General features: G+C 45.0%; 1 protein-coding gene across 2 annotated transcripts in view; it reads right to left on the reverse strand.

Annotated features, from left to right (window-relative positions):
- The window catches only part of PTCHD4 (patched domain containing 4), an 86,648-nt gene that overhangs the window by 51,473 nt on the left and 16,872 nt on the right, over nucleotides 1–18,303 (reverse strand). For both annotated transcript variants that reach the window (XM_021393187.1, XM_021393186.1), the window contains exon 2: nucleotides 11,639–12,119. In XM_021393187.1, the coding sequence (XP_021248862.1) occupies nucleotides 11,639–12,119 (481 nt within the window). The remainder of the gene's footprint in view (nucleotides 1–11,638; nucleotides 12,120–18,303) is intronic.

The following is an 18,303-nucleotide window of genomic DNA, read 5'->3' on the forward strand; positions in this document are numbered from 1 at the left end:
GCATCCTTAGGACAGGAGAAACAACCCTTGAGTTTGGAGCAGACGCCCAAATTTAAGAAGACTGAAATTATCTGGGATGATATTCATTCTCTGAGCATTAGATCTAAGAAGACACTGTAAGATGAAGATTTTCCAGTCACAAGAATCTGGATTCTATGAGCTGGAGCGGACTCTGAATTTCATTATGCCATATATCAAACTCGGTAGAGGGATATTAGATAAAAATGTATCATCTTGAGATGTGTCTTATTTGTTTTGTCACGTAAAGTTGGATCAAGTCATCTCCATGGGAGAACCATGAAATGATCCCTAACAAATTCAGAGTAGCTTTGTTGATAAGAAACTTCCAATTTATTCAAGCAGACTGTGGGCCAGTGACCCAGCCACAAACGCCATCAACACAAAAGACGTGGAAGAACGTGAAATGTAAGTAAAAAATCTCTCCATTTTTCAACTGTTTTTGCAATGCTTTCATTTTTCCATGTTAGTGCCGGGTGGAGCAATGATCTCTAAGACTTAAAAAACTCGTGGTGTGTTTTTGTAAAAGGCAATAAAGACCTCAGCTGTGTTAGTGACTAATGAAACTAAAGATACTCCAATATTTCCAAATAAACTTTGAACAAAGTCAAAGGAAAGTTGATTACTAGCTAGAATAAAAGGTTTTGTAGGAAATGCATTGTTGGATGTGTGCTTGGTAACACAGTGTCAGGTCCCAGGGAGGTGGTCCACAAACGTGAAGAGTGGTGAAAGAGGCCACAAAAGCCAAGCTGAGGTCTCCCAAAACACCAACAATATTCTCAAAGCTGACAAAACTTGTAAACAAAAGTCTCAGGTGGACGAGGTTTAATGGTTTCATTGCTGTGAAAGCTGAATCATGACTGTTTGTGGCATATATGATTACACTTTGTTGGTGGTGGTACTTTGATACTGCACGTCCAGAAGTGGGATGAATATTTTTGCCTTTTTCTTTTTGTCTGATGTTTTGTGTGACTGTAGGCATCTGGGTTCGGCTGTCTGTCCTTGACCATCCATTACTTTTGTACCTCCCGACCAATTTCAAAAATGGTGGCAGAGGAGAAGAGATTTTAATCACAATAACTTTCTGCTATTTTTTTTTAATAGTCTGTAAAGAGATTCTATTACTTTCCCCTCAGGGAAGGAATAAGTATATTAGAGGCTAAAACACACTCAAAAGAGATCTTCTGAGACTTCCTCCATTGGTTGCATTGTTCAGAATTTTACTTCAAATAACCTAAGGAAGAGGTAGCACACTTGCAGCAATAATTAGTAAAGTCTTCTCTCCCTCAGTATCTGGCCATGGTTATTCATTCAAAAGCTGGCCAATGGTTCTCACTGCTTCTTAGCTCTGCTGGGAGAGACCCCGAAAGCCCAGAGAAGGGACTGCAGAAGGCACAGAGACAAGGACGAGGTCAGCCCAGCAGCTCTTGATCCTCAGAGCTGCACCTTGAGGCTGCCTGGCAGCGCGACTCAAGGGGCAATGCTCTGTTTTTGTCTGATATAATCAGTTCTCATTAGTCCCAACACCACACTTCCTGGCAGTGCTTTCAGCTAGCAGCTCTCCTTTGGGGTCTTCTCTTTCAGCTGCTCCCACAAGAAGGCTGCACACTGGAATGGTTTTGGTTTTGCTCTTTCTGTAGTTCTTTATTTGCTGTGGTATCTGCTCTAAGCACACACCGCCTTTTTTGCCCCCGGGGCTCTCAGACCACTTTCAGAAGGTTTAAATTGCCTCAGCTGAAAGCTCCATGCCAGATTGGTTTAGATATTACTGTGGCAGGTCGAGAGGTTTCAGCACTCTGCACTCACCATGCACAACACCCCCCTGCATTCTCCTCCTGCCTCCTCCCTCGAGGATAATATTTTCTCCAAAATAACAATAAAAATAACAATGAGAAATGTTAAGAAACACAGTAAAATTCACCTGCTGGGGTTTGGCAGGGCGTGTAGCAATCTGCTCTTTGGTGCTCCTCGTAAAGCAATGCAAGTGCTCCCTCTAGTAGGTTGTACCTACGGTTCCCATATTTATGTGAAGTTCATCAAATGATATAGTACTAATTGTGGCTGTGCTAGCAGAATAATTTTCTCCATACACAGCGATCGAGCTCAAACGCCAAGACGAGATACAGCATTTAAAATCTCAGCTTTTGAATGTGCATTGGGAAGCGTAGGTTGGGTTTTCCAGATGCATACCAGGCTGTAAGGAAATGCTTCTGTGCATTGGGCTTTAAGAGCAGAGTATGAGCCTAAGATTCCCTTCTGCTGAAACTCTGCAGCTGACTGCAGGACAGTGCCATGACCACGTGCCAGGACGCAGTTGCGTGCTCTCAGGGAAGACTGATTTAGATACTGCCAAGCTACAAAATGTGCTCGTTGCATTCTCCAGTGAAATACAGCCACGTCTGGGTGAAAGTGGCAGCTGCTGGCAGTGCTGCATGGAGCACCACCTGCATGGTGCTGTGAGCCCGGCGGTGCTCACCACTACTGGACCCAGCCTGCACAGCAGGGGGAATCTAAAGAAGTAGAAAAGCAATTATTCACGCTGAAATTCAGCCAAGACACTGATGACACTATGCCATTCTGGCAGAACAGCAATTAAAGGGCATTTCTAGCGATCCAGAACTGCAGAACTTGAGGTTTTTGTCTCACCCACTTGGTACCACAAGCAGCCCCATGCTGACAGCCATTGCTGGTATCACCCTCAGGACCACGTCGAGCATCCGAAACAGCACATCCCTCCTCCCAGCAGTAAGACACATGTGGATGGATCACTGCCTGCTTCAGCACACCCAGAAGGATGAGCATGTGGAGAGTCCCATCTACTCAGTCTGCCTCTGTCTGAAGGCCAGTAACACCGAGTCATGGCAGCAGCAGGGCAGATAGCTGCTGGATGACGTTGGCTGCTTCTGTTATTTGCATACGGTCTCAGAAGAATGAACCCGGAGCAGCGTGGTTTCAGCACGCAGCGTGTCCCCAAAGCAGCCATCCAACCAGATGCAAGAAGTCACTTCATGGGAAAAAGCTGAGTGAAAATAACGGTCAGAAATGGAAGGATAAAACTGAGTTATTAAAACCTTGTCTAATTAGTGACTGTACGGTGAAGAACATATAGATGATACAATACTGAACGATGCCTTTTTGTGTGTGTTTGCAGTAGACTTTTCAAGCTTTCAATTCTGTGCAGTTTTTTACATTGCAGATGAATGCCACAGGTAGATGAGCATTCGGTGTGCTCGGCATACGGCCCATCCTGTTCTGCGTCCTGTTCCTGACTCGTCAGGGGAAAACACTCAGACAAGAGAGAGCAGCAATGGGAAATGTTTTCACAAGTAAGGTTTCCCTGTGACTGGTTTTGAACTGGACTTTTCAACTGGTCGTTAAGTGTTACAGTTCTTCCTCCTCACCACCAAGTTTTAGCGCAGCATTATTATTCGGAATAACAAAGACGTTGTAGCCAGCTGTGTAACATCCCAGTCCTTTCTGAATCAGGCTGAATTTGGGCCACAACCGTTATCTTGCAACAATGAGTTCCAGGGGCTGACTGTGCATAAAAGATATTTCTGGAGAAGGTCGATGCTCTTGCTGCCTTTCGTCTTTGCTTAAAAACCAGAGGCACAACTTTGTGCTTCCCTATGCGCCTATGGAGAGCAGACGGCGTGCTTGACAGAGCCCAGGACCGCTCGCTGTTTGCTCCTTCAGGCTGCAAAGCCCACCCTTCCTGCCCAGCAGGGAAGAAAGGACAATGTAAGGTTTCATTTTTCCTCCACACACCAAAGAGCACTGGACATGTCCTTCTGAAGCTCAGCATGCCCCACTTCTGCTCTTTCCCGCAGACCCACAATGCTCCAGCAGAGATCAGAAGCCATCGTGGAGTTCTCAAGAAAGTATGAGCTACTGTAAAATATCCAGGAAAAAAAAAAAATCTGGTACAAAATTATATCCATGCTGAAGTAAGAACAGCCCCACATATAAAATATCCTAGAAGTAGATACTATGAAAAATTACACTCCCTGGTCTGGCCAGACAGATTCTGAAATTATAGGCATAAACTACAGCGAGGAAAATATTAAGAAATACCTTTACAAATGTATAGCTATTTAAGCACTGGAACAAGCTGTCGAGGCCGGTTATGGAATTGCTACCAATGATGCTATTCAAGGCTGTATTTGACACTGCCCTATTAGGGATGATATACATAGAGCTAAATCATTTCTGCCACGATGCAGCTCCTTTCCAGCCCAAATGAACCAAATGTAAATGTGACGTGCATCGATACATGCTAAGTACAAGGAATGAAACTCCTGTTAAATGAGATCAGCGGGCAGAAAAGGTCCATCCAATAAAGAACCTTAAATAACCCATCTGCAGGAATGAGCATTGCCGTGAAAGGGCAGGAAAACGAAAGCAAGAGGTGTTCAGACAAATGTGGGAGGCATCTGCAAAGGAAGCATCCTTTACAGTCTGAATAGAGTTTGTGTATTAAGATTACTAAATGTACAGTTTCAACTGTAAAAGTTGAAAAAAAGTCTCCTTTCAGCCTTTGACACTGGAACTCGAAACCTGCTCTCTTTATCAAGCTACTTTTTTAAAGAACTTGTAGAAATGCTTGCAGCAAATTGGAAGCAGTTCCATTTTGGTAGAAGGCTGCTACCAGTCTGCCAGCTGCAGATGGAGAGCTGTGGAAGTTGTTCTGATAAAAGATTTAAAAAATAATAATAAAAAAGAGAGACAACAGTGTTTGGAGCCTTCACCTTGGACAGCTGGGTTACTGCAGGTGGAATCAATAGGAGAACAGTCCATTCTCAAGTAAGAAACCCAGCTGATACCCTTGTATTTCCTCTGTTGTGATGGAGCATCTAGTAGTGATGAGCTGTGCTCGGGCCATGACCAAGGTCAAATGTTTTCACCTGAGCTGAGCTGAGAGTCAGAGGAACTGACCAGCAGGCCTGCAGACCTGCAGGGATGGGGCAGTTTTCCTAAGGGAAGATCAGCTTGTGAGCTGAAAGGAGGAAAAGAGACTTTCCTCTAAGTCTCTGCAAGAAAAGAAGAGCTAGTCTGCAGTGTGTAGGGAATTAAAGTCCATTTATACGTGCATGCTACATATGTATGCGTGTACATATACACATAGCTTATACCTTATACAACCATAGAATAATAAAATCATGGAATGGCTCAGGTTGGAAAGGACCTCACAGCCCCCAGCTCCCCACTCTGTGGGCTGGGTGCCCCCAGCTCAGGCTGCCCAGGGCCCATCCATGGCCTCAAGCACCTCCAGGGATGGGGCACCACAGCTCTGGGCAGTGCCAGGGCCTCACCGCCCTCTGAGTGAAGGATTTCCTCCGAATACCTAACTTAAATCTCACCTCTTTTAGTGTAAAACCATTCCCCCTTGCCCAATCACTCTCTAAGTAATGGAAGACGTTGAAGTATAAGCATTCACCCTAGCTTTTATAAATGGACCGTCCAGAGATTAACTCAGCTCACCTCAAATACCTCCTAAAGGATAACCCAAAGAACCTTGGAATTGCCAATTTCTCTCCGCTGACTGGGAAAGAATTTGAGATTGTGCCACTTCAGTTAAGGGTGGAACGTCTGGGACATCCAAAAAGGTGATTTAAAACTTTTTTTTGTCCTCCTCATTTTTCCTTTCTGCTTTCCTGATTTTTTTTTATTTTTTTTTATTATTATTTTTTTTTTTTGTTACTCTCATTTCCCGCTTTAAGAATCAAGAACTGACATTTTCTAATTAAGGCCAAGGTATTTCAAATTCCCGATTGATTTGCCAAGTAGATGGGGACATGCACTTCTGTAAGATGAAATTGCAGATTCACTGGTTTATAAGACACGGAGTGGTGAGATTTATGGTAGTATTCTCTGCTCTAAGTAGTCATTATCCTGCTCCTCACACAGACAGAAGATGAAGAAGACATGAAATGCACATGGAGTTTGTTCTACTGCTGAACCAGAAGGACAAAACCAGATTTACTCCTGAAATATTACGTCTAAGTTGCAGCTGCAATCAGAAACGCCATTGTTTAAAGCAAGGGTTAGAAACGTGATCCTTCAAGAACAGGTAGAGAGAACGTGTACTTTGGCCCTCACACTTTTCCTGTCAGATTTCTAAAAGTACTTTCCTCATTTGTGCTACGATGACTTTTCCTGTCATTTCCCATGACATTACCATTAAGGGTAATACCACGACATCTCAAATTTACTCAGAGGTGATCATCAGCCGTAATTTTAACAACTGCTGTAGTCATGCTCTGGAAGAGGTTACTTGGCTTCTGCCTGAAATATTGGTAACTGCCTGGAGCCCTGCCTGCTTCTGCCTTGTTTCCTCCTTCCATGCGAGTTTCTCAGTCCAGGCAGGGAATTCCTGGGAATTAGAGCAGAGAAGTCCGCATTGTAGCTACAATCTACACTGTCATTTTGAGTTCTCCCATTGGGAATAAGCTTACGGCTAGAAACAGGTAATCCACTGCTTTCTATAGTTTGTTCCTCTTTACTACGTTGCTGGTGTGTCATTAGCAGTATAATTATTGCTGTTAGTTGTACAAACAGTGTTACAATGCGTTGCAAGGTATCCATAGAGCTTAGTGCTTTCCACAGACTCAGTGACAAGCAGCCTTTCCAGTGAAGATCTTAGAGTCTTAACTTTTTAAAGCAAAAAAAATTTGCACTCTATTGCATCGTAGCTCAGTTTTCTTAGGTAAGATTTCCACTAAGATATATAACAAGGCACCTCCCTGAGTGGCCAAACATAATTATGTGTAAAATGACATAGCTGATATACCTGCGTTTAAAAACATACAATGAGAGCCTCAGCTGAGTTAAATCATTATCTCTATGATGATATCAGTCTGGTTCCTGTGCACTAAAAAGCAAATCATGGGAGCAATAATATCTCAATTATGTAGTTAACCTTCTGGTTATATTAATTAGTGATGATTAGACAAGGGGAACCATAATTATGTCACGTACGTAACAACCCTTTGAAATTGTATTGTGTATCTAAACACAAAAGGAAGATGTGAGAATCTAAGCAGGTGCATTTCTCAGGTCTGGAAGTCCCAGTGACCGACTCTCTGTCTCTTATGTGAAGATCCTCCAGTGGTGGTAGAGGTGCTGGTGCCAAACTTGAGAAGAATCATCAGTTTGTATTTGTCCTAGAAGACGAATCGTGTTTTCATGAAAGTTAGAACTGTCCTGTATTCTTATTTCACATCTCAATTAACGAAATCTGACTTTAAAAAAGAGAAAAATCTATTCCCAGTTCAGTTCCTGAAGGAGGAAGCCCTGAAGCTGAAGCAGCACCTCTGCACTACCCGATCTCATTTAGCTGTTTGGCTGGAGTTAGCCCCCGCCTCTGCTGGGAGGAGACCCTGTCAGCCAGCAGCATCTGCACAGGGTCTCTCCAAAGAGCCGTGACCCAACAAAGCAGGGCAGACACTGCACTGGAGAGACTGGTTTTCCTGAGGCATCCGAGAAAAGGATGTCAGGAAGGAGGACTGAGAACTAGTAGAGTTCCCTAACACTGTCCTCTTGTCTTATTTAAGGCTGAAGTTTCTCACCATAAAGAATAAAGCAAAGGCAACCTCAGATAATGCTCCTACCCCAGAACCTCCGAGATATCTCTGAGATATCTCACAGGTAAGACCTCAGTAAATAGGTGATGTGCAGGTAATTCAGTTTAAATTTAGAAAAAAAAATTAAATGTTTCAGTTCTATAAACGCTTCTAGCACCTAATGAGACTCAGGATAGGGATTACGGACCTAACTATTTGTACAAGTCCTGGCTATATTCTCGTGTGACACGTGATAGGACATGAGGAAACAGTCTCCAGTTCCACCATGGGAGGTTTAGATTGGGTGTTCAGAATTTCTCTGTAGAGAGAATGGCCAAGAATTAGGAAGAGCTTCCCAGGGAACTATTGGAGTTACCATCTCCAGAGGCATTTAAGAGACATGTGGAAGTGGCATTCAGGGGTGTTGTTTAAAGATGGGATTTGGTAGGCCAGGTTGATGGTTGTATTTGATGGTATTGAAGGTCTTTTCCAACCTACATGATTCTATGGTTCTATTCCTGTCATCCAGATGGCAGCATCCTGCTCTGCATGAGAAGAACAAGCGTAGATGAGCAACACAGAATTTCCATTAAAATGAATCCTTTAAAAGTGAATGTCAAAAGACATTTTAAAACAAACAAACATACTTTAATTGAACATTTTACAAATGTCAGATTGAATCTTTCTAAAGCTGCTTTATCTAACCTAAACCTCCCCTGTCTCAGTTTCAAACCATTCCCCCTTGTCCTGTCACTATCAACCCCTGTAAATAGGTGTACCCCCTCCTGTTTATACGCTCCCTTCAAGTATTGGAAGGCCACAATGAGGTCTCCCCGGAGCCTTCTCTTCTCCAAACTAAACAAGCCCAGTTCCCTCCACCCTTCTTCACAGGAGAGGTGCTCCAGCCCTCTGATCATCTTAGTGGCCTCCTCTGGACCCGTTCCAAGAGCTCCAATATTTGACGTAATTTTTAATTCTGTGATTCTATCAGCAATGGACACTAGGACTACTGTAAAGTATTGTCCTGTAGAATTAATAGCACTGGGGTCTTCAGTGGATCTTCTCTGAGGTATTGGATCACTTCACAGTAAAGCAGGTTCAATAGAAAACTCTGCCTGAGGAGGAGCCCAGTTCTGTGAGGCCTTGGGCACACCATGGGCTTTGCAAGATGTCACTAGCTGACATTAATTCAAGGGACCAAAGGCACATATATCTTTGCAGGATGTAACACTGTAGGACTTTCATAAGTCATGCATCCCATATTTTAGTTGCTCGAACTGCAAAACTCTTCCCTAATATTTTCTAACAGCAGTAGGTGAGCAGCTGTTTCCTAATATATTTCCAATTCAGTCTGGCTTTCAGAATGAAATTTCTGTAGAAAGTTTCTTAAGTGTATTCTTTTTCAACTTGAAGTTTCTTCAATATAGTGCTATAGAAACAATTCTTGCAAATAATTCATTTCAAGAGGGTTGTTGTTTTTCTTTTGCTCTCGGCAGTGGTTGTGACAAGAGTGACAGCACAAAACACAACAGAAAGTTGTAAACATTTCTTTTCCTTAGACAGAGAACTCCTAAATTTCCACCTAAATGGGAAACCAAGCCACTCTGCTTTCAGAAGCTCTGGCTCTTGCCTAATCCCAGGGCTGAAGCATATGCATAAATTAAGCACGATGCTACTGCTATTCCAGCCAATGCGCTCGGGATGTGTGGGTGCTGATGCTTTTGAGGTGTATCAGTAGGATGGGGAGGTATTAATAAAATGGGGCTGGGCTGTTTCCTGTTGTGCTGGGCAACAGGACAAGAGGCAATGGGCTCAAATTGAAACATGGGAAGTTGCATCTATGCATGAGAAAACTTCTTTGCTGTGAGGTGATGGAGCACTGGAACAGGCTGCCCAGAGAGGCTGTAGATTCTCCTTCTCTGGAGATATTCAGAACCTGCCTGGATGTGATCCTGGGCAATGTGCTCCAGGTGATCCCTCTCGAAGCAGAGGGGTTGGACGAGATGATCCCAAACAATGCCTTCCAGCCTTAACCATTCTGTGATTCTGTCATCATGGGAGGTCAGCCTGAAGAAGAGCTTCACCTGCAGGCTCTGTCTGGTGCTCCACAGGAGCGACAGCTTGGGGGTCTGTCAAGCAAAGACCCCCAGACTAGGAGTCCTGATCACCACGGCCATCTGAAGAGACACCAGCAGAAGAATAAAGGACTGAGGGAGGGTGCTTTTCACTACTCCACAATTATTTTTTGGCCTTCAGTTCTATTTTCTGCACAAGCAAGGCAGCGCCATTTGGCCCCGTGATCTGATACTCACCTCCTGACACCAACAAAAAGGTTGCCGTGTTCTGATAACATGCACCAGTCTTCCCTTTGCCACCGTCCACCTTTTCCCCTTCCTGGCACACAAATCCCTTTTTCCGAACTTCCACCCTTCACCCAGCTCAGAAATAAGGAACAGACAGAGCAGAGTCAGGTCCCTTCCCCGGTCCTGAAGACGATACACGTGATCCAGACCAACCCGTATTGCATAAACTCCATTTTCCCCCAAAACCAAAAGTTGCATCCAAACCACACCATCTCAGAAAACCACCAAAACACGCCTAGAATATACACGAGTGAGTGAGAATTGGCACAGATCAAACTTTCTGGAGCCATTGTCACGATTTAACAGTGTAGATGATTGAATTAGAGGCTTTAGCTTGGCTTTGTATATCTGCATTAATGAGGCTGAGCCAATCAAACAAATCCTTGGTGCCTTTTGCCTTATTTTTCCCTTTTGCAGCTGGGCTACTGGTCATCCACTGCATTCTGCTCCCTCCTACCTTGGCCAGCTGCACCTACCTTGGGTGCAGCACAGAAGGCAGCAGGCTGCTCTGCTGGTAGGCACAGGGATGCATTAAATAACTAAAAAAGAGACAGAAGGTGAGGGATGCACACACCTGCAGGGCTTTTCTTTAGAGAAAGAGCACGAGCAGTATTTTTTGGACAGTGAGCATTTTAAGAAAAATATAGGACACTCCAAACCTTGATGCTGGCTCATGGCTTTGCACACTCAGTTGCCTCTCGGTGTAGCAGAGGGCTGTTCTTGGGTACTACAAGTACGAACGGACTTGAAAAATTAACTGAAAATAAGCAGTTATTTCCACAGATAGGATTTTCTGACACCCAAAAGCCAGCAGGAAGCTCTGGGGTCTGGTGGTGTGGAGCACCCCTGGCAGACATGGCTGTGACTGCACCGAGCACTGCTACCTCCGCGAGCCATCTGCAGCACGGTGCCTCTGCTTGCCAGCATCCCCTCCTAGCAAACTCATTAACCACACAGATGTGCTCAATGTGCTGGAACTGAAATGAGAATGGGAGCAATGAGAACAATCCTCCTGCTAAAAGAACTGGTTTCTACATCTGTTCTTTGACTGCACCTTCCCCCGCCCGTGTGCAGCACCAAGGAAATCTCTGCAACTGATCTCAAACTTCACAAACGGAGGGACTACATGCTCCAGACACTGACAGCTGCTTTGCTTACAGCCTGGCAAACACCACAGCTTCCATCTTCTCTCTGCAATAAAGTCCGTCACTCTTATTCATATACCAACTGCTTATTCATATCCCCTCTGCCCCTCAGACAGAGCTGGAAGAGAAACCTTCCTCGAGAAGGATGCGAAAATCTTCCCTCCTCCTTGCCCTCCCATTTTAACTGACTCTTTTGGCTAGCCTCCCATCCCAGTCAGGTCAGCACACATCTGCTCGCTGTGCTGAGCTGACTAGTTTTCAATAACAATTTCTCCTTTGTTTTGTAACCGAGATCAATAAAACTGCCCCTCTCTCATATTGGCCGAGATTCCAGCAACGTCATTCGCTCCTTATTGTTGCTACTGCTTCATTTTGTTTTCCTTTTCCCTCTTTCTTTTTCTTTTTTTGGCAAGGCACAGATCAATTTAACAAGATGAAAACGACTTAGAGTTTCACTCAAGGTAAAATCTGCACTTTATAACCCAGGATGTAATTTACAATCCTGTCATTAAGCTCTGTTAATCCTATTATTATGAAGATAAATAATTACCCATAGCGAAGAAAGGGATTCCCAACAGAGTAGAATTATATTTTCCATCAGTAATGAAAAATATCCCTGCCGCAGTGACACTGGAAATACAGATAGTGAGTACTCCCAAGAGTCCCAGGAAAGGTTTGCTACGCAGGCAGTCCTTCATGGAGCTCGAGAGGGTAGCAGTCAGGAGGATCAGCATCAGGCTCACCAAAATCTTGCCCCTGGCCAAGAGACTGGTCTGGTGGAAGTCCTTCCAGAGGCTGAAGGACGCCAGCGAGTAGAGCTGCAGATCTTGGTGATCCAGCTGCATCTTGTGCATCAGTTTACAGAATTCACTCTCCCACTTCTCCCCAATGAGGTCCTGGGTGACAGAGCCATACGTTTGGAGGTAGTAAGTGATTTGGATGGCTCTGGCTGATTTGACTCTCTGGTCCTTGCTGTTGGGCACTTCCATGACCCCTCCAAGCTGGTGGCCAATAAAACTGCTCCTTCCATCCTGGGAGGGAAAGTAAAAAGATGAGCATGTGGTTATCCTGCACGAGATGTATCACAGCGATACTGATCGGCTCTGCCTTTCTATCACAGACAGGCTGAGAGCCTGACACAAAGGCCACTGCAGTCAATAGGAGCCATGCCTTTCACTTCAGTGGGCTTTTGGTCACGTCCCTGTCCCTGCCACATCTCTCCCTCTGTTTCTCACTCATTACAGACTCATTTGCAATTCTGTGCTGCAGTTCAGGGACTGCCCAGATTCTCGTTGCAGTCCCAGATGCTCGGGGACCGAAATGTTGCATGCAAGCTCCTCACCCCAAGGGAGAAAATCATTTTTCCACATCTTAACTGCGACAGAAAACAACAGAAGTTTGCTATAAAGATCAGTTTCTGGAAGGCTGGCGATTTCCTGACACTCAGAAAACTGTCTTAACGAGTTGGAAATGTACAGAAAGTGAGGCCGTAGGTCCTCAGTACACAGATGAAAATGTAGATGGATCCACAAAGGTTAACGGTTACTCTGTATCTAAAACAACATCGTTAAAATCAGACTCTTTGAATTGCTTGTTTGAGACTGCATGGATTCCTATTGGAGATACAGGAATAAAAAGGACCTTAATCTTTGATTTAGCTATAATTGTATACATATCTTTCAAGAACATGAAACATGCCTGGTCTTACTTATTTCAGTGTATGCTAGGACATAAAGATTCAATGAAAATCAGTAAAGGACACGTGGTGTTCTCAGGATCAGCCCCCATCGATTTCCCAGATCAGACCATTCTTTTGTAGAGCTGTCTGGTCTCATTTTTTTGTTTGTTCGTTTGCTTTTTTTTTACTTTATTTTTTAGAAACATTTAGTAAGACTTGTTAGCCACTGGTTATTCTAGTTCTCTAGAATAACTGTGATCTGCCCCTTTCAAGTCAGGGGAAACTCACGTGGATTTAGACTATTGAACCTCATTGCAAACAGAGGAAGAAGACTCAGCAGATTGGATAACAATGTCCTAGCACAAGCAGTCTCTTTGAGCAAAATAACCCTAAAGCCAGGGATTAAATGCCTGCTGCACACCAAATATCAACATTTCATGTTTTTTCCCCCTGTAAATTGGGTTAAAAGTTCTCAGTTTACTTCTGTATTTAATGAAAATAGGCCCCAAATTCTCAAAATATGCCAAACATCATGCAGCAGCGAGGTCCTGTGGGACAATGCTCTTTGCCCAGATGTGCTGTGGGAATGATCTGCCCTACACACACATGGAAGCAATCACTGGCACAAGGCCACAAGTGTTTGGGAAGGCGTTTAACATCGACCATGCCCAACACGGACCATTTCTAGAGACGGCTGAGCTGCACAGGTTGCTTCCTCTCATTGCTGTGTTTTTCATCCCAAGGAAAAAGCAATGAAGCAAGGTACCAGGTTTTACGAAGCATAGTTGTCTTCTGGTACATCAGAGCCCATAAATATCAGGAACTGAGAGATGGTGCTCAAAACGCACAACAAACCCACCTTGCCTTGTCTCTGGTGTGCAAAGGAGACAGTTCTCCCCCTGAATATCCTGCCTACACTTGCCTGAAGTCAGGAGCTTATCCTGCTTCCAGCATTTGCCCAGGGAATGTGACAAAGTGCTTTTCAGAAGTTCATTTTTTCCCTATTCCCAGTTGTTATTTCCCATTGAAATAATGGCTCCTGGCAAGATATCCTGGCACCAGCCGACACACAAGGTGATTTACAGTCTGATGCCAGCTTCTCAAATCACCTGAAGCCTCATTAAAATCGTCATCTAGGCAGAAGCTGCTAGTGCAGAGGGGCAGCTGGTGCTCTCTGGGCTCAAAAAATCCTCCTCTCTGGCGTTTCGCACTAGAAACCTATTTTAATTCACTATTCCTCCTTTTTCTTTCTTTTTCCTAAGGAGAGTCGTACTGAACACTCACATTCACAAAAGGTTTCTTTCCAAGCTGGCAATTCAGGCTCAAGCAATGCAGTCCCTGCTAACGTGGGATGCAGCTCCACAGCTAACAATCCCCTTTGGCACCGCTTAGAAATTTTGGGAAGAAACGCCGTATTTCCTCGGCACAATAGGCAGTGTCGACATCCAGATGATTTCAGCCACTGCAGGATGCTTCAGCAGCACCGTCCCCATCTCAGGCAACGGGCTGCGAGTCAGCTCTCCCTGATTCGCTATGCAGCGCGCGCCGCAAGGTTACGGGAAACTTAGCGCTGGCCATCTGCCTCCCTCTGTGGAAAGTGCACCGAATGACGGCAGCGTTTCGAAAGAGGCACCAGAGCAGGCACGAATAAATCACGTTCCGCCGTATCTCCCACGAGGCAGAAGATAACGGCGGTTCGTTACGCCGACGTGCAATAGGGCACCTGGCTCGTACGGCGGAAAAACGGAGAGAGGTTTCAGAGGGAGACGAGGAAATTGCAGAGGCTGAATTGCTTCGAGGTCATTTTGCCCGTCTCCTTCCTTCCAAAGGTGCCCTAGCTATGCGAGTGTTTTGCCTTTGATACTTTTATAGCATGGAAACACGTGTCTACCGCCACGGCACTTGGAAAGCAGGCCCTTTTCTAACACTGCTCACATGCTGGCTTTCTCAAAAGCTCCTAGAGAAATAAAGGTTTGGACAGCGCTGACACATCAACGGTGACAAGTCCAGCAAGGACGAAAGGTGTGAAAAAATACTGTCATTCGTCCCATTTTGCAGATGGGGACTGAAGTGTAGGAAAATGTTGACCCAGGACGGGCACCGTGACCTTTCCTGGTGCCCCAAGGGCAGGCACACAGGAAAGCAGACCCCAGAAATAGGGCACTAATGATACTTGTTGGCTGTAGACCATTTTACACCTTTGTATCTCCAGGTCAGCTGCAAAATGAGATAACTGTCTTCAGCAAGGTCACTATTATGACCGGAGCCTGAATTTCAGGTTCCCTGTGTGTCTTCATTTTCTTTCATTTTATTTATTTATTTATTTATTTTTATGTCTAATGCCCTCTTCCAGAGGGCAAAAAGGACCATAGTCCATCCTGAAGGCAGACTGTTCTTTTCAGACCTGGGCATGTTTGAAAATGGTATAAAATATAAATGATTTGCTAAGACATGAAATATTTGGTCTTAAGCCGGGCTAAGCAATGATCTTTGCTTCAGTGGGGACTAACGTATTGGGCTTTGCTCACTCGTTCTATTCTTCTAGATACCCCAAAGACATTTGATAGGATTTAACAGGTTGAAAACAGCTGGTGCTACTGAGCTAGATATCTTTTATGAGTGCTAACACAGGCGCAGATCCCCTGTGATTCAGCCCAGAGGGCACCAGCAATGTTCCCTTCCTACTAAATTGCAATGAGACCCTTTTCCTGGACTCCCATCCCTGATCCTACACGGTCCCTGCCCACTGTTGTGCCCATCCTGGGCAAAACATCTGTCTTGAAGGACATTGGCCTCCACCAGCTTCTCTCTTACAGGGAAAAAATGGGAGATTTTGGGTATTTTTAAGTAGTGAAAACAGTGTGTTATTTCCTGGCCTTTCACCACCCCACTTAGTGGAGCCTGGGGCTGGAGAGAGGTCCAAATTTGTTCCAGATCCTGGCGAGGTGGAGAGCAGTCCTTGCACCTTACTGCCAGCTCACCCCCATTCTAAGCAACTTTGCAAGGCCTTGGCCAGCCAGTGGATGTGATGAGATGGAGTGATAGATAATTACCAAGATGTATTATAGCGGACATGATTCTTAAGGACATAATTTGTTGGTGGACTTGAGAGTGTCATGCTGACTCCAGCTTAAATATTCTATGACTCTGTGATTCAGAGTAATGCTGGAATAGACCATGCAAACTCAGTTAAACTCTGTTTGACCCCAAAATCTAAAAGCGCTTGACAGAGGGCAACGAGAGATGTCTGTTGAAACATATTGTGCGATAAACTTCCTAATGCAGAGATCAGTGCAGGGCTTGCTTGCCATGATAAGGACATTCCTACTCCACCATAGAATGTATAGCACCAGAGCCTGCACAGGTAAAGATGAAGTTGGTTACTGTGGCTCAACCAAGGTTTTCAAAGCAAAACCAAAACAAACAAACAATCAAAAAACACCAACAGCACAAAGAAAAACAATTAACCCTTTCTTTGGAATATGATTTAAGGTGTTGGGTTGCTTCTGCCTCCCTCTAGACTTACTGTAAAGCTTTGGAGGCAGTTTTTTCTCCTTCACCAAATGGATTTCTCTGTCTCTGCCCCTACTGGGGTCGTCTATGCAGACCTTATACTAGCTGATCTCAGTTGTAAAGCCACCAATTGCCACCAGTTCCTGAAGCATTCCACTGTAGCAGCTCTCCTGCCCTCAGAGCCATCTCAGTGCTCTTGCACACCCACGTGCCTGCTGCTGTGCTTGTCCTTGAGTGCTTGGGGAAAATCTGCAGCTCTTCCAAACTACTTAGCTACGGACAGAGCATCCAGAACCAGCGATTCCCAAAGGCAACGCATGTGAGGTACAGCTACACCCCAGCTGAGTGGGAGCAGGAGTGCAGCAATGGCCACATTGGCTCAGCAAAAACAAAACGTAGCACAATGATTATGAGAAGATATCTGGGAAACAATCCTGTAGATCTCTTCTACAGTATTTACAGCCATTCAGCAATTGTGACATTCAGCTCATTAGCTAGTCAACCAGATTAATTCAGTAAGCACTGGGAAGAGGCAGGCACATCCCGAGGATTATCTGCCCCATTCTAAGATTTGAGTTGAAAATAAAATTTCCCTCTGCAGGTCTCTCTCAATTTCCAGCAGAGCCACAAGCTAAGAAGCCAGTGGCAAACAAAGCACCTTAATGACCTGCACTGTCATCCCCAATTTATATCGGCACCTTCACTGGCATGTCCTGCAGGCTGACAAACACACAGAGCCCTACCAGGGGTATTAAGGACCACTGGTGTGGTGTTTAGGAGCAGGACGTGTACCCAAAAGACAACCAGAAATGCCTTCACCTCCCTCTGATGAGTCTAGGCTCACGCTCCTTTCTCTTACTGCTTTGGGTTTCCTAGCTTTCAGTCATCATTTGAAAAGAGACAAGAGCAGGAGAAAAGTATTTCAAGAGATTGATGTATCCTAGGATTAATAACAGAGAATGAGAAGTGTTCCTTACCCAGATCCTTTCCTTTCAAGTAAATCAGATTATGGATGAATTCATAAGGGTGTAATAGCAAAGCGTGATTGCTATTAGAGATCCTTTTTTTTTTTTTACGTGGAGGAAATCTCGGGAATAAATTTTATGTCGAGAGATATCCTGGGGATATCTCAGGGTTAAACTCCTGCTTGTTCCATGTCAGATCCCGCTCAATTCCTCTTGCAATTACTGCCCTGCTCAATTCCTCTTGCAATTACTGCCCAGCTCAATCCCAGCTTAGTTTTGTCCAGGGTTGCCTCAACCTGTGCTAAGCACACAGGGGTGTCCTTGCAGGAACATCCTTGCTGGCCGTGATTACATGCCATCCTACATGGGGAAGGGTACTGCTGGAACACAAGGGTTACAGGCAGCACAGAGAGAACTGCAACCGATGGGAAATAGTTTTAGGGCACAGCTATCTGCCTTTTAGTTCTCCCTTCCACCAGGAGCAGGCGCAGGAGGAAAACAGCTGTGGTGCTGCCAGTGCAGGCAGCAGGGGGAGCTGATGGCTGCACCCCAGCCCTGCAGGATGGATGAAGGGATGCAAGTCAGATGCTGGCTTTGGGTGTGCAATGGTTTGCTCTTTAGGAGAGGAAGACTGGTGGGGGCTGGGTCCGCACAACTTGCTGTCGGTGATACAAGTTCGCCTTCCCCAGCGACTTTGTGTTAGAAGGACCCCACAAATCATGCCTGAATGTGAGTGTGTAAATTGAGCAGGTCAGTCTTAACGTGCTGCTATCCTCTTGTCTCCAGCAGGCGCACAGCCACAGCTCCCTCCCCACGGGTCTATTGTCCTTCGAGTTTGTGTTCTGTCCTGTTCAGGTTGGTAAGCTCTGAAAGCAGTCACCCCAGGCTCACCACTCTGCATTTAACAGCCTTTACCTATCAGTGCAGCTTGTCTGCTAAAAAGAGCAAAAAGCACCCTGGCTCCTCAATCCCCCAAGATGAAGGATGGCTGGAAAAAGAAACACCACAGACCAGCAGTTTCCCCAGCCCATCCATGAATGGATTCACATCCAAGGGATG

The sequence above is a fragment of the Numida meleagris genome, chromosome 3 (genome assembly GCF_002078875.1).
Source record: "Numida meleagris isolate 19003 breed g44 Domestic line chromosome 3, NumMel1.0, whole genome shotgun sequence".
In the NCBI taxonomy this organism is placed as follows: domain Eukaryota; kingdom Metazoa; phylum Chordata; class Aves; order Galliformes; family Numididae; genus Numida; species Numida meleagris.